Source organism: Macaca mulatta, chromosome 16, assembly GCF_049350105.2.
Source record: "Macaca mulatta isolate MMU2019108-1 chromosome 16, T2T-MMU8v2.0, whole genome shotgun sequence".
NCBI lineage: Eukaryota > Metazoa > Chordata > Mammalia > Primates > Cercopithecidae > Macaca > Macaca mulatta.
In genome coordinates, this window is record NC_133421.1 from 19886268 (window position 1) to 19899863 (window position 13596).

Below are 13596 nucleotides of genomic sequence, written 5' to 3' on the forward strand. Positions count from 1 at the left end.
TTAAGCATGACTCTGTGCAGTCTCTGGGTTAAACCAGGCTGTTATGTGCTAATAGGAAGTGACATCAGAAAGGAAACCATACAGCCCAAGGGCCAGGAAACGTTAGGGTGGGTCCTAACTCTGCCACTGACTGGCCTATGGCCCGGGCCAGTCTTGCTCCCTTCTATAGCACATGCATGTCCCACCCACCCTCCAGCCCTCTCCCTAATCTCTCCAGCCTCTGCTCAAGTGTAACCCCTCCCCTCCCTGTCCCTCCAGCCTTCTCTATCCCTTTCCCTTGCCTTATTTTCTTCCTAGCTTTTATCGGTATATAAAATTAACCCACTAATTTGTGACTTTCACTTCTCTAGATTTCCTCACGCGACCAACAAAGAGGGGGCTGAGCCGAACGCTGTCCATTCTCTCCTAGCTCTATAAGTCAATGACCTGGACTGGTCTAGCTAATCCTTGATAATTTCTGGTGACAGTATATGCCACAAGAGGAGATTTCAACTATACATTTCCCAAAATTTCTGATTTTATCTAAAAAGAATGCAGATACTTCCCTTTTCCTTTTAGTGCTGTTTTCAGGGGGTTCTAGTCTTACTGGTCCCCAAAGTGATCCCGAGATGCAAACTTAAAGCTAAAGTCCAATGGGAGAATGAGACAGATCACCTCTGCCAACAGTGGGAGTGATCTGGGAGGTGTGCAGAATGTTTCCTAGATCATTAAGGGTTCGAAGGACTTCTTACCTCCATACACAACTGATAGAGAACTAGGCAAGCCGTGTGGTTAAAGAGTCGATGCCTTTTCCAGTTGAATTCTACGATACCATCTTTGTGGTCATGAGTTACTATATTAAGGAGAGACAAACAGAAAGGCTGTGTCTCAGAGAAGCCACATGATATGACAGATAGGAAAAGGTTTATCTGTGTCTCAGAGAAGCCACATGATATGACAGATAGGAAAAGGTAGTGAAAGTCAAAGGAATATCAAATAAGGAAGAATTTCCGGATAACAAAGGGAACTTTAAGAGGATTGTAATGGGCCAGGGAGGATGACAGCAAGACTAAAATAAATTACATCTTTATTAGTGCTATTAACGCTCACAGTCCCCTTCCTTAACCTTGGGCCCATAGGTCCCAGGCCATAACCCCCACTCCAGGCCCTACCTTTAATTCTGTGGAAGATTTCTGGTACAAAAGCCTGAATGGCTTTGAATCGCTCCACCACAAAGCCCAATGTGGGGAACTGGCAGCTGCCGTAACTGATGAGCTGCTCTGCCAGCACCTCAGGAAAAATCTTCTGAAGCCGCAGGGTCTGGAACCTAGTAAAGGCAGCTCCTAGAGAGTGAAGGAAGGTGAAAATGGTGGCTAATAAGAGTCCAGGGCTGGCTGCACATATCTACACAGAGCCCATTTTTGGTCCCATAACACAACAATGTGGCCATGGGGGGGTCTGCCTAGCTCCTCACCAATCCTCAGGTCCAGCTCCTGCCTCACATCCACAGCATCGCTCACCCTCTGATCAGGCTCAGTCAGGTTTTCACAAGCTGTCCTGACGGCATGGGGTGTGATCTCAGAGAATCGGGCTCGCAACACCTGCAGATTGGGCTTTACTGCAGAACACAAGGCGTTACCAAGGTCAAAGTCAAACCACACTGCCCTCCATCATAAAGGACTCACTTTTCTTAAAGCCCCTTGAAATAAAGGCGAACCAGTTCAAGAAGCTGTGAGGTGACCAATTTACCTATTAGGTTAAATCAGTGGTGTACAGTGTCTAAAGAGGAAACACCACCATAACCTTTAAACTGAGTATACTCTCAAAAATAGTGATGGAGCTAATTTTAGCTAGTAACTGTGGGGAAAAGAAAGAGAGACAGATTGTTACTTTGTCTATGTAGAAAAAGGAAAACATAAAGAAACTCCATTTTGATCTGTACTAAGAAAAATTGTTGTGCTTTGAGATGCTGTTAATCTGTGACTCTTGTCCCAACCCTGTGCTCACAAAAACATGTGCTGTATTGGCTCAAGGTTTAAGGGATTTAGGGCTGTGCAGGATGTGCTTTGTCAAAAATGTGTTTGTAGGCAGTACACTTTGTGAAAGACATCACCATTCTCCATTCTCTATTAACCAGAGACACAATGCACTGCGGAAGGCCGCAGGGAATCCTGCCCAAGAAAGCCTGGGTATTGTCCAGGTTTCCCCCCACTGAGACAGCCTGAGATATGGCCTCGTGGGAAGGGAAAGACCTTACAGCCCCCCAGCCTGACACTTGTAAAGGGTCAGTGCTGAGGAGGATTAGTGAAAGAGTAAGGTCTCTATGCGGTTGCGGTAAGAGGAAGGCATCTGTCTACTGCACGTCTCTGGGAATGGAATGACTCGGTGTAAAACCGACCATATATTATATTCTGAGATAGGAGAAAACCGCTGTATGGCTGGAGGCGAGACATCATGGTGGCAATACTGCTCTGTTACTCTTTACTGAGCTGAGATGTTTATGTAAAGTTAAACATAAATCTAGCCTATGTACACATCCAGGCACAGCACCCTTCCTTAAACTTATTTATGACACAGAGTCTTTTGTTCACATGTTTTCCTGCTGACCCTCTCCCCACCATCACCCTACAATCATACCGCATTCCCCTCGCCGAGATAGTAAAGATAGTGATCAATAAATACTGAGGGAACTCAGAGACCAGCGGCAGTGTAGGTCCTCATTTACTGAGCACCAGTCCCCTGGGCCCACTTTTCTTCCTATATACTTTGTCTCTGTGTGTGTTATTTCTTTTCTCAGTCTCTCGTCTCCACCTTGCGAGAAATACCCATGCCCCCTTCCGTAACTAAAATACTAAAATGCTCTTGGTGAGCACTGTTTTTTTTTTTTGGAGACAGTCTCACTCTGTCACCCAGGCTGGAGTGCCGTGGTACAATCTCGGCTCACTGCAACCTCTGCCTCCTGGGTTCAAGCAATTCTCCTGCCGTAGCCTCTTGAGTAGCTGGGACTACAGGCACAAGCCACCACACCTGGCTAATTTTTGTAATTTTAGTAGAGACAGGGTTTCACCATGTTGACTAGGCTGGTCTCAAACACCTGACCTCAGGAGATCCACCTGCCTCAGTCTTCCAAAGTGCTGGGATTACAGGCATGAGCCACCGTGCCTGGCTGCCTTTTGAGACTTTAATCTTACTTGCTCTCTCAGGCCTTTTGGGAAAAGAAAAATACTATCAATTAAAGGGTTCTGTGGGGGAATTTCATGCCCCTTCAGGAAAGAATATAGGACATATACACACTGTCCTTGAAAGTTAATGCACTAAAATTTCCAGGAGTCATTACAGCGCTGAACACAAAACCACTAAAGGAAAATAGCAACCCCACCCTCTGAGCTAGAGAATGGCCAGCCCGTTCATCACTTCCTAAGTTACCCAAAACCATTAACACGGCGAGAGCCTTTAAATCCACTGCAACAATTATTTATTAATAGTCGAGCACTGTATAATAGGAGAGATTAAAAAATAAAACAGAACATTTTGTAATTATTCTTTGTACTTTACTTGTGGTATATTCACTCTTTTACACATATTCAATATGTAATTTTATTTTTCTATTTTTGTTTCCATTAACCAAATACTAAAATAATTCAATATATAACAACAACAACAACAACAAAAAGAATATAAAGTCCCTGTTCTCAAGGAGCTGGGTATCTGCTTGTATGCTTGTACCTAACAAGGAATGAGTCCTGGTCTAAATGGTTTACATCACGCATTAACTCATCTAATCTCTGTGGCAGTCCCAGGAAACATGTTGGATTGGCCTGATGTTACAGACAAGGAAGTCGAGGCTCCCAATGGCTCAGTGATTTGCTCCAGGACACATGGCTGGTGGGACTCACAGACCGACAGGGAAAGTATCTGCACAGAACTCATCCGTGGCTCACTTGCACATACAAATGAGAACACTCTATTTATGGAATCCCAAAGTAGAGAAAGTCAGCAGCAGCAGCACTTACCAGTCTTACACACGTGGATAATCTCAAACCCAATGTTTTCGCCTTCTCTATCACAGTCAGTCCAGATCACCAGAGCCTGGCACTGGCGAGTCTCTCGTTCCAGAGTTTTCTGAAGTTCACAGTGGAATAAGAGTGGTGAGAACAGAATTGCAGAACAGTGACTTGACACCTCTATGCTAAGGGGATCTGACTGAAGGTTAATAATATTCTTGGAGTGTGACAACTTGGCGAAGGAAAGAGATCAGAGAAAACTGCTCTCATTGGTCCTAATGATCATACAACCCCTTAGAACCACAAATGAGTTTCTAGAATAGAGGGTTTAATATAACTTCCCCAATATGACGAAACCTAAAATTCAGCTCTAACACACACACACTTCGAGCAGTTCTGATTATGACCTGGTTAAAAAAAACGAACCCCGGCTGGGCACGGTGGCTCACGCCTGTAATCCCAGCAATTTGGGAGGCTGAAGTGGGTGGATCATGAGGTCAGGAGATTGAGACCATCCTGGTTAACATGGTGAAACCCCGTCTCTACTAAACATACAAAAAATTAGCCGGGCATGGTGGCAGGCGCCTGTAGTCCCAGCTACTCAGGAGGCTGAGGCAGGAGAATGGCCTGAACCCGGGAGGCGGAGCTTGCAGTGAGTCGAGATTACGCCACTGCAGTCCAGCCTGGGCGACACAGCAAGACTCCGTCTCAAAACAAAACAAAACAAAACAAATCCCAAATGAATTTCATCCAAAGGTTTATTAGTTCTCAATAAATTAACTGGCCGGGCTTGGTGGCTCACGCCTGTAATCCCAGCACTTTAGGAGGCTGAGGCGGGTGGATCACCCGAGGTCAGGAGTTCGAGACCAGTCTGGTCAACATCGTGAAACCCCATCTCTACTAAAAATACAAAAATTAGCTGGGTGTGGTGGCAGGCGCCTGCAATCTCAGCTACTCGAGGCTGGGGCAAAATAATCACTTGAACCTGGAGGCAGAGGTTACAGTGAGCTGAGATTGCGCCATCACACTCCAGCTTGGGGGACAAGAGCGAGACTTTATCTCAAAATAAATAAATAAATAAATAAATAAATAAATAAAAATTTAAGGCCGGGCGCGGTGGCTCAAGCCTGTAATCCTAGCACTTTGGGAGGCTGAGACGGGCGGATCACGAGGTCAGGAGATCGAGACCATCCTGGCTAACATGGTGAAACCCCGTCTCTACTAAAAAATACAAAAAACTAGCCGGGCGAGGTGGCGGACGCCTGTAGTCCCAGCTACTTGGGAGGCTGAGGCAGGAGAATGGCGTGAACCCGGGAGGCGGAGCTTGCAGTGAGCTGAGATCCGGCCACTGCACTCCAGCCCGGGCGACAGAGCGAGACTCCGTCTCAAAAAAAAAAAAAAAAAAAAAAAATTAAAATAAATTAACTACGCATGCCCTGACTGCTTGACAACTGGCAATTTACTGTCAAACAGGCATTTATACTTTGTAGCCTCTTCCATTTAACAAGGGGTGAGATGGGGGCTAGCTAGCACTAATAGTTTACAATACTTAGGATTATTTTTTGAGATAGGGTCTCGCTTTCTCACCAGACTGGAGTGTGGTGGTGTGATTACAGCTCATTGCAGCCTCAACCAGGTCCTGCCTCCTGGGCTCAAGTAATCCTCCTTCCTCAGCCTTACTATTAGCTGGGTCTATAGGCGTACATCACCATGCCTGGTTAATTTTCTTTTTTACTTGGAGAGATAGAGTCTCACTATGTTGCTCAGGCTGGTCTCAAATTCCTGGGGTTCATGTGATCCTGCCTTGGCCCCACAAATTGCTGGGATTACAGGCATAAACCACCATGTCCAGCTCTTATTCCTAGGATTTAAACAACTACTATTCATAAAAAAATGTTTACTTCAGTTTCTTGGCCACTTGGCCACATTTATACAATGGGTGGGAACCAGCTTTTTAAATCATGGTAGTGAGTTTGGTGGAAAACCTTATCTCCAAATGCCAATGCATTAAAAATAAAGATATCACTCTATTTGACTCTTTGGTTGTTCAGTGCCATATGTCTTCCAAAAGACCCTACCTTGATGTCTACAAAATTCTCTGGGCAGTACTTTTCAATTTCTGCTTCAAAGAGGACAAGAGGGTTGCAGCTCTGCCTAGAAAAGACATGAAAACAGAGTCCCAACTCAGTACATGACAGAGAGCCCTCCAATCTAATGACAGCAAACTGTTCCAATGGGTTCATGGTGTATCCCCAAAAGAAAAGGTCCCGGTGAACTGAAAGCAAGGCTATGACCCTCTGCATGACACACTGTCCACTTCTCCACGAGTGTGAACAGGACGGATAAGATGGCATTCTGGAGCCCTTTTACAGGTAAATGCAATCCAATGGCTGCATGAAAAAGGCCTGGCAATTTTGAGGGAACACCAAAAGTAACTGTTTAAAGATTTAATAAAAATTCACAATGGATCAGATAATCCTAGGTCATCTTAGTATTATAAATTACTGCGGGGTGCAGTGGCTCATACCTGCAATCCCAGCATGCTGGGAGGCCAAGGCAGGTAGATCACGAGGTCAGAAGATCAAGACCAGCCTGGCTAACAGGGTGAAACCCCGTCTCTAACAAAAATACAAAAAATTAGCTGGCATGGTGGCGGGCGCCTGTAGTCCCAGCTACTCGGGAGGCTGAGGCAGGAGAATTGCTTGAACCCAGGAGGCAGAGGTTGCAATGAGTTGAGATTGCGCCACTGCATTCCAGCCTGGGTGACAGAACAAGATTCCGTCTAAAAAAATAACTAAAATAAATAAATAAACAGATAAATAAATAAATTACCAAGACACAGTGGCTCATACCTGTAATCCTAGCACTTTGGGAGGCAAAAGAAGGCAAACCCCGCCTTGTTTGAGACCAGCCTGGTCAACATGGTGAAACTCTGTCTCTACCAAAAATACAAAAATTAGCCAGGTGTGGTGGTGCGTGCCTGTAGTCCCAGCTACTTGGGAGGGTGAGGCAGGAGAATCACTCGAACCTGGGAGGCAGAGGTTGCCGTGAGCCAAGATCATGCCACTGTGCCCCAGCTTGGAAGACAGAGTCTCACTCTGAGACTTTGTCTCAAAAAAAAAAAAAAAAATTACCCAGTAAGATCAACATGCCTCAAAAGTTCTCTGAAATTTCACAACTTACTATAATCTGAAAGTTCTTCCCTTGAGAATTGTACTGACCATTTTCGAAACTGCATCCGGAAATCATGAGCCAGTAAATGTCCAGAAACCGAAGTCATTACCATGGTAACACTCTGAATGATGACAAAATTCAAAATTCAGTTAGTCTTTTTACAGTTATTATTTTGCCAAGTCATTCAAATGAGAGGGAGGAGCTTCTATTAAAGACATTTTAAAAAACCTGATTGGGAAGAAATAAACATAAATACAAGGTCTTCAAAGTCAAAAGCCATAGGAATACAATCACCATTCCAATTCTAGTACCACGACACCTCTTGCATTAGTTCAATTTTCCTCAAACTATTGTATATTAGCTTTTTTTTTTCTTTTTTGAAATGAAGAGCTGAGATGGGACCATATTTTATTAAAGAGACTTCCTCATAAATTATAAAGTGATCACCTGTAACCAGGAACGTTTAGGTTGTTAACAGCTGTTATTCTTAAGACAGTGACATATTCTACATATGACTAGGCTGACTACTTTCTCTTGCTTATGATGAAAATATTTTAGCACCTACCTGGCCATACAGGTGATAATCAAATTCATAGATCTTGTTGAATTTTGAAAGTCCTTCTCTCTATAAAACAAAAATAAGTAAAAAATATAAATTATGTTCAAAATAACAGATTCCTCTGTATAATTCTTCCTGATCCTGAATTTGGCAATGATTCCTTGGTTATGACACCAAAAATACAACAAACATTGCTCCAAAGAAGATAAGAAATGGCCAACAAGCATATGAAAAGATGCTCAATATTATTAATCATTGGGAAAACACAAATCAAAACCATGATGAGATACCACTCCACACCCATTAGGATGATAATGAAATAGAATTAAAAAACAAACAAGTAAAATAACAAGTATTGTTGAGGATGGGGAGAAATTGGACATTGCCAGTGGAAATGTAAAATGCTTTGGCCACTCTGGAAAATTTTGGTGTTTCCTCAAAAAGTTAAACATAGAGTTATCACATGTCACAGCAATTCCACTCTTAGAAATTTACCCAAAAGAATTAAAAACACATTCAAATACACTTTGGGAGGCTGAGGCAGGTGGATCACTTGAGGTCAGGAGTTCGAGACCAGCCTGGCCAACATGGTGAAACCCCGTCTCTACTAAAAATACGACGATTGGCCGGGTGTGGTAGTGTGCGCCTCTAATCCCAGTTACTTGGGAGGCTGAGGCAGAACAATCACTTGAGCCCAGGAGGTGGACGTTGCAGTGAGTGGAGATGGGGCCACTGCACTCTAGCCTGGGTGACAGAGCGAAACTCTGTCTCAAAAACAAAACAAAACACAAACAAAAAAACACATTAAAAAAAAACCTGTACATGAATGTCTATAGAAGTTCTATTCACAATAGTCAAAAGATGAAAACAACCCAATGTCCATCAACTGATGAATGGTAAAATGAAATGTGATCTATCCATATGATAGAATACTATTCAGCCATAAAAAGGAATGAAGAGGCCAGGCGCAATGGCTCACGCCTGTAATTCCAGCACTTTGGGAGGCCAAGGTGGGTGGATTACAAGGTCAGGAGTTCGAGACCAGCCTGGCCAACATAGTGAAACCCTGTCTCTACTAAAAATACAAAAAATTAGCCGGGCGTGGTGGCAGGTGCCTGTAATCCCAGCTACCGGGGAGCCTGAGGCAGGAGAATCACTTGAACCTGGGAGGTGGAGGTTACAATGAGCTGAGATTGCACCACTGCACTCCAGCCTGGGCGACAGTGAGAGAAACTCCATCTCAAAAACCAAAAAAAAAGGGAATGAAGAACTAATATTAATACATGGTACAACATGGATGGACTTCAAGAAGATTATGTTAAGTGAAAGAAACTTGACACAAAAGAGCATGTAAGATATGGGTCCACTTATAGGAAATGCCCAGAACAGGCAAATCCATGGGGAGAGAAAGCAGATTTGTGGTTGTGAAGGGCTGAGGAGAGGGTAAGGGGAGTAACAGCTTAATGGATATGAGGTTTCCTCTTGGGGTGATAAAAAACCTTCTGAAACTAGACAATGATGATGGTGGCACATTTAGTGTACAAAATTCCACTGAACTGTATACTTCAAAATGATTAAAATGGTCAATTTTCTGTGTATTTTGCCACTCAACCTACATGGTTCTCTAAGACCCTTATGATATGCACTCAACTGCTGCTCTTGCTTAACTCACTGGTGTCTCCTTGCACCATACGACATCCCTAACTTCTCACTGTTTCTGAATATGCCAAGCTATTTCAAGCCACTAGGTTGTTCTTCACAGTTTCTACTGCCTGGTAAAACGTTCACACTCAGCTCAAACATGCTTTCAACAAGTATTAACTTTTCTTCTTATTTTTTTTTTTTTGAGAAGGAGTCTCACTCTGTCGCCCAGGCTGGAGTGTAGTGGCGTGATGTCGGCTCACTGCAAGCTCCGCCTCCCAGGTTCACGCCATTCTCCTGCCTCAGCCTCCCAAGTAGCTGGGACTATAGGCGCCTGCCAGCACACCCGGCTACTTTTTTCTATTTTTAGTAGAGACAGGGTTTCACCGTGTTAGCCAGGATGGTCTCATGGTCTCACTCTCCTGACCTCGTGATTCGCCTGCCTCGGCCTCCCAAAGTGCTGGAATCCAGGTATGAGCTACCACACCCGGCCTAATTTTTTTTTTTGAGACGGAGTCTCATTCTGTCACCCAGGCTGTAGTGCAATGGTGCAATCTAAGCTCATTGCAACCTCTACTTCCCAGGTTCAAGTGATTCTCCTGCCTCAGCCTTCTGCGTAGCTGGGATTATAGGACCCCACCACCGCACCTGGCTAATTTTTGTATTTCTAGTAGAGAGGGGTTTCGCCATGTTGGCCAGGCTGATCTTGAACTCATGACCTCAGGTGATCCGCCTGCTTCAGCCTCCCAAACTGCTGGCATTACAGGCGTGAGCTGTTGCGCCCAGCCCAAGTATTAATATTTATTGTAAGTTTCCTGCATTCCAGACACCATAACAGGCGTTAGGACATAGCAATTGAAATATAATCACTGCCCTTTGGAGCGTAGAGTCCGAGGAGAGGCACTGACAAAAATCAAATAAATGACTGCACATCCCATTATTTAACTGTAACCAGTAGATGCCTTTCAAGTAGAATAGAGAGCTATGACAGCATGTCAGTAAGGGTCTCTGACCTAGTGCGGGGGAAGAGGTGGTGAGGGAAGGATTCCTTGAAGATGAGACATTTCAGCAGCCTCTCTCCTCTAGCTGCCCAAGATGCCAAAAGGAAAGAAGGCCAAGGAGAAGAAAGTGGCCCTGGCCCCCACTGTCATGGAGCAGCAGTAGGCCAATAAGGTGGTAAATCTCATTTGAGAAAAAGTCCTAAGAATTTTGGCATTGGACATCTAGCCGAAGGGCCTCACCCACTTTGTCAAATAGTCCTGCTATAACTGGCTGCAGCGGCAGAGCCGCTGTCCTCTATAAGCGGCTGATGTGCCACCTGGGATTGACCAGTTCACCCAGGCCTCAGACTACCAAACTTAAGCTACTCAATTGCTTAAGCTTGCCCACAGTACAGACAAGAGACACAGCACGGGAAGAGATTGAAACTGTTGGCCCAGGGTGAGAAGAAAGCTGCCGGCAAAGGGGATGTCCCTACTAAGAGACCACCTACACTTCAAGCAGGGGTTGACACCGCCAACAACTTGGTAGAGAACATGAAGGATCAGCTGGTGGTGGATCCATTGAGCTGGCTGTCTTCCTGCCTGCGCTGTGTCCTAAGATGGGGATTCTCTACTGCACTGTCAAGACTGGGGTGTCAAGTTCCACAGGAAGACCTGTACCACTGTCACCTTCACACAGGTTAACTTTCTGGAAGATAAAGGAGCTCTGGCTAAGCTGGTGGAAGCTGGCAGGACAAATTACAATGACATATGAGATCTGCTGTCACAAGGGAGGCAATGCCCTGGGTCCAAAATCTGTAGCTTGCATTATCAACCTAGAAAAGGCAAAGGCTAAAGAATTTGCCACTAAACTGGGTTAAGTACACACTGTTGCGTTTTCTGTACATAAAAATAATACAATTTCTCCTTCCAAGAAAAGTCTTTCCTTTTGGCTGGAATTGCCATCTTGGAGTAATTTGCCAAAATGATGAACACAAAGGAAAAGAGGACGAGACATCTGATATATGCTCTCCTGGCCTTATAGAAAACACGGAGTTTGAGCTGGGCGCAGTGGCTCACACCTGTAACCCCAGCACTCTGGGAGGCTAAGCAGGTGGATGGCCTGAGGTCAGGGGTTTGAGAACAGCCTGGCCAACACAGTGAAACCCCATCTCTACTAAAAATACAAAAAATTAGCTGGGCATGGTGGCGGGCGCCTGTAATCCCAGTTACTAGGGAGGCTGAGGCAGGAGAATCGCTTGAACCCGGGAGGCAGAGGTTGCAGTGAGCAGAGATCACACCACTGCACTCCAGGCTGGGCAGCAAGGGCAAAACTCCATCTCAAAACAAACAAACAAACAAACAAACAAAAACACGGAGTTCCTCTGGCCACAGACACCAGAAGCTACAATGAAGGTGATCTTGATGACTGAATAAGAATGGATATTGTTCAAAAACCAATGACCCACAAATGTTACATGGCAGAACTGGAAAAGTCTATGTTACCTAGCATGCTGTTGGCACTTCTGCGAACAAGGGCTAGATTCTTGCCAAAAGAATTAATGTTTCTGTTGAGCATATTAACCACTCTAAGAGCCAAGTTCCTTCCTGAAATGTGTGAAAGAAAATGATCAAAGAAGAAGCAAGTCAAAGAGAAAGGGTTCAACTGAAGAGCCAGCCCGTTCCATTGAGGGAAGTACACCAATGGAAAGGAGCCTGGGCTGCTGGAACCTATTCCCTATGGATTCATGGCATGGTAGGTTAAAAATAGATAAATACAAGACCTCTGAATTGCTTAGAAAAAAGAAAGAGAGAGAGAGAAAAAATGAATTCAGCAGAGCCTTGAAGGATAAGAAGTTAGTGAGGTGTAGGACGACCATTTTTCAAGAGGCCCAGAGCCCTAGAAGTAGACAAACCTTGGGGCTGGTCACCAGGACTTCTAGCACTGGAAACAGGTAAAGCTGTCAGCCAACATTCACACAACCCTGGCTCCACTCCCACTATCCTTGAACTGGAAACGCGTCTTAGGACCCCGGGAACTAAAGAAAAACGAGCAAGGAACTTCCACCCACGCTCTTAGAAAAGAACCATTTCAGGATCTACTTTTGTTATCTGAGATATTTTCCTGGACAGCTCTTTATGTCTCCCGTGGCACCTCCTTTATGAAACTTTTTCTTATCCTCCTTTGGTTTGTGCCTCCCGTGTGTGTGTAGAACACATTCTTACCACTTACCTCTCTCAGAATCAGTTCATCATCTCTAATCCCCAAACCTTACCGTGTTGCTGTCACTGTGTACTTTGAGGCTGGAAAGTCACAAGGGCTGTAGAACACAGTGGCTGTGGCACAGGATGGGGAGGGCTAGGTTGGCTGGGGAGCGATCGGGCAGGGCTTGAACGCCAAGTTAAGGGAATCTGGTCAGTAGTCCCCAAATGAATTTCTGAATCTCGAGGGAAGAACAGTAAAATACAGACTTCCCCAACCTCACACAAGACCCAAAGGGCAGCCAGTGCCCGAGGCGGTTCCGAGAATCAGACAAGTTTGGGAACCTGCTAAGGGCAAGGAAAACAAAAGGTTTCCAAGCAAATGAGTGAAATATCTCAACTACGTTTTAAAATGCACTCCGGTCGGATAGCAGACAGCAGGCCACCGCAATAATCCAGATGAGGGGCGGTGAGGCCTGAGAAATGGGAGATAATCGCCTTCATCTCGATTCACGGCGCCCACCACGCTGTCCGGCTCGGCGGGCCTCCCTTAAGGCACGTAGCTGATCGGAACGCGCTTTCTTACCCGCCTCATGCGACCGTTGGACAGCAGGTCGGCGATCCCCTTGGCCGCGTCGTTTTTTTCGGCCACACAGAGGACTTTCCGCACGCCTCGGAGGGCCACCTCCATGGCGGCGCGGGAAAAGGCACGGTCTCCGGGCTGTCGCAGCCACCGGAGCGCGGAACGGAGGACAGGAAAGATCATCCTTAGGCCCCGCGCCTGCAGCCGCTCCCCGGCTGCCGGCGCATCCTTGGGAAGCCAGAGGCGATGCTCAACTGGCGCCCACCGAAAAGGAACTAGAGCCTCGCTTCGGTCACGTCCCCACCAGCCTGCTGGCTTTTGGAGCTTCAGTCACTTAGTCTTTTCCGTGCTGCAGCCGCCGCCTCAGCACTGAACCCAGTACCTTGGCGTGGAGCTTCCGCCCGCCTTCTCCAGCCACTTCCGCCAGGCGCGCGCCCCACAGCGACCTGGAACTACAAATCCCAGACTGGCCCG

General features: G+C 45.7%; 1 protein-coding gene across 1 annotated transcript in view; it reads right to left on the minus strand.

The window, feature by feature from the left end:
* Positions 1–13534, minus strand: part of TOP3A (DNA topoisomerase III alpha) — a 40569-nt gene extending 27035 nt beyond the window's left edge. Inside the window, exons 1-8 of the mRNA XM_015118765.3 lie at positions 13126–13534; positions 7723–7782; positions 7205–7278; positions 6062–6137; positions 3993–4101; positions 1454–1597; positions 1152–1322; positions 732–832 (exon numbers count right to left, since the gene is read on the minus strand). Of these exons, the coding sequence (XP_014974251.2) occupies positions 732–832; positions 1152–1322; positions 1454–1597; positions 3993–4101; positions 6062–6137; positions 7205–7278; positions 7723–7782; positions 13126–13305 (915 nt within the window). The 5' untranslated portion in view covers positions 13306–13534. The remainder of the gene's footprint in view (positions 1–731; positions 833–1151; positions 1323–1453; positions 1598–3992; positions 4102–6061; positions 6138–7204; positions 7279–7722; positions 7783–13125) is intronic.
* Positions 13535–13596: the final 62 nt, after the last annotated feature.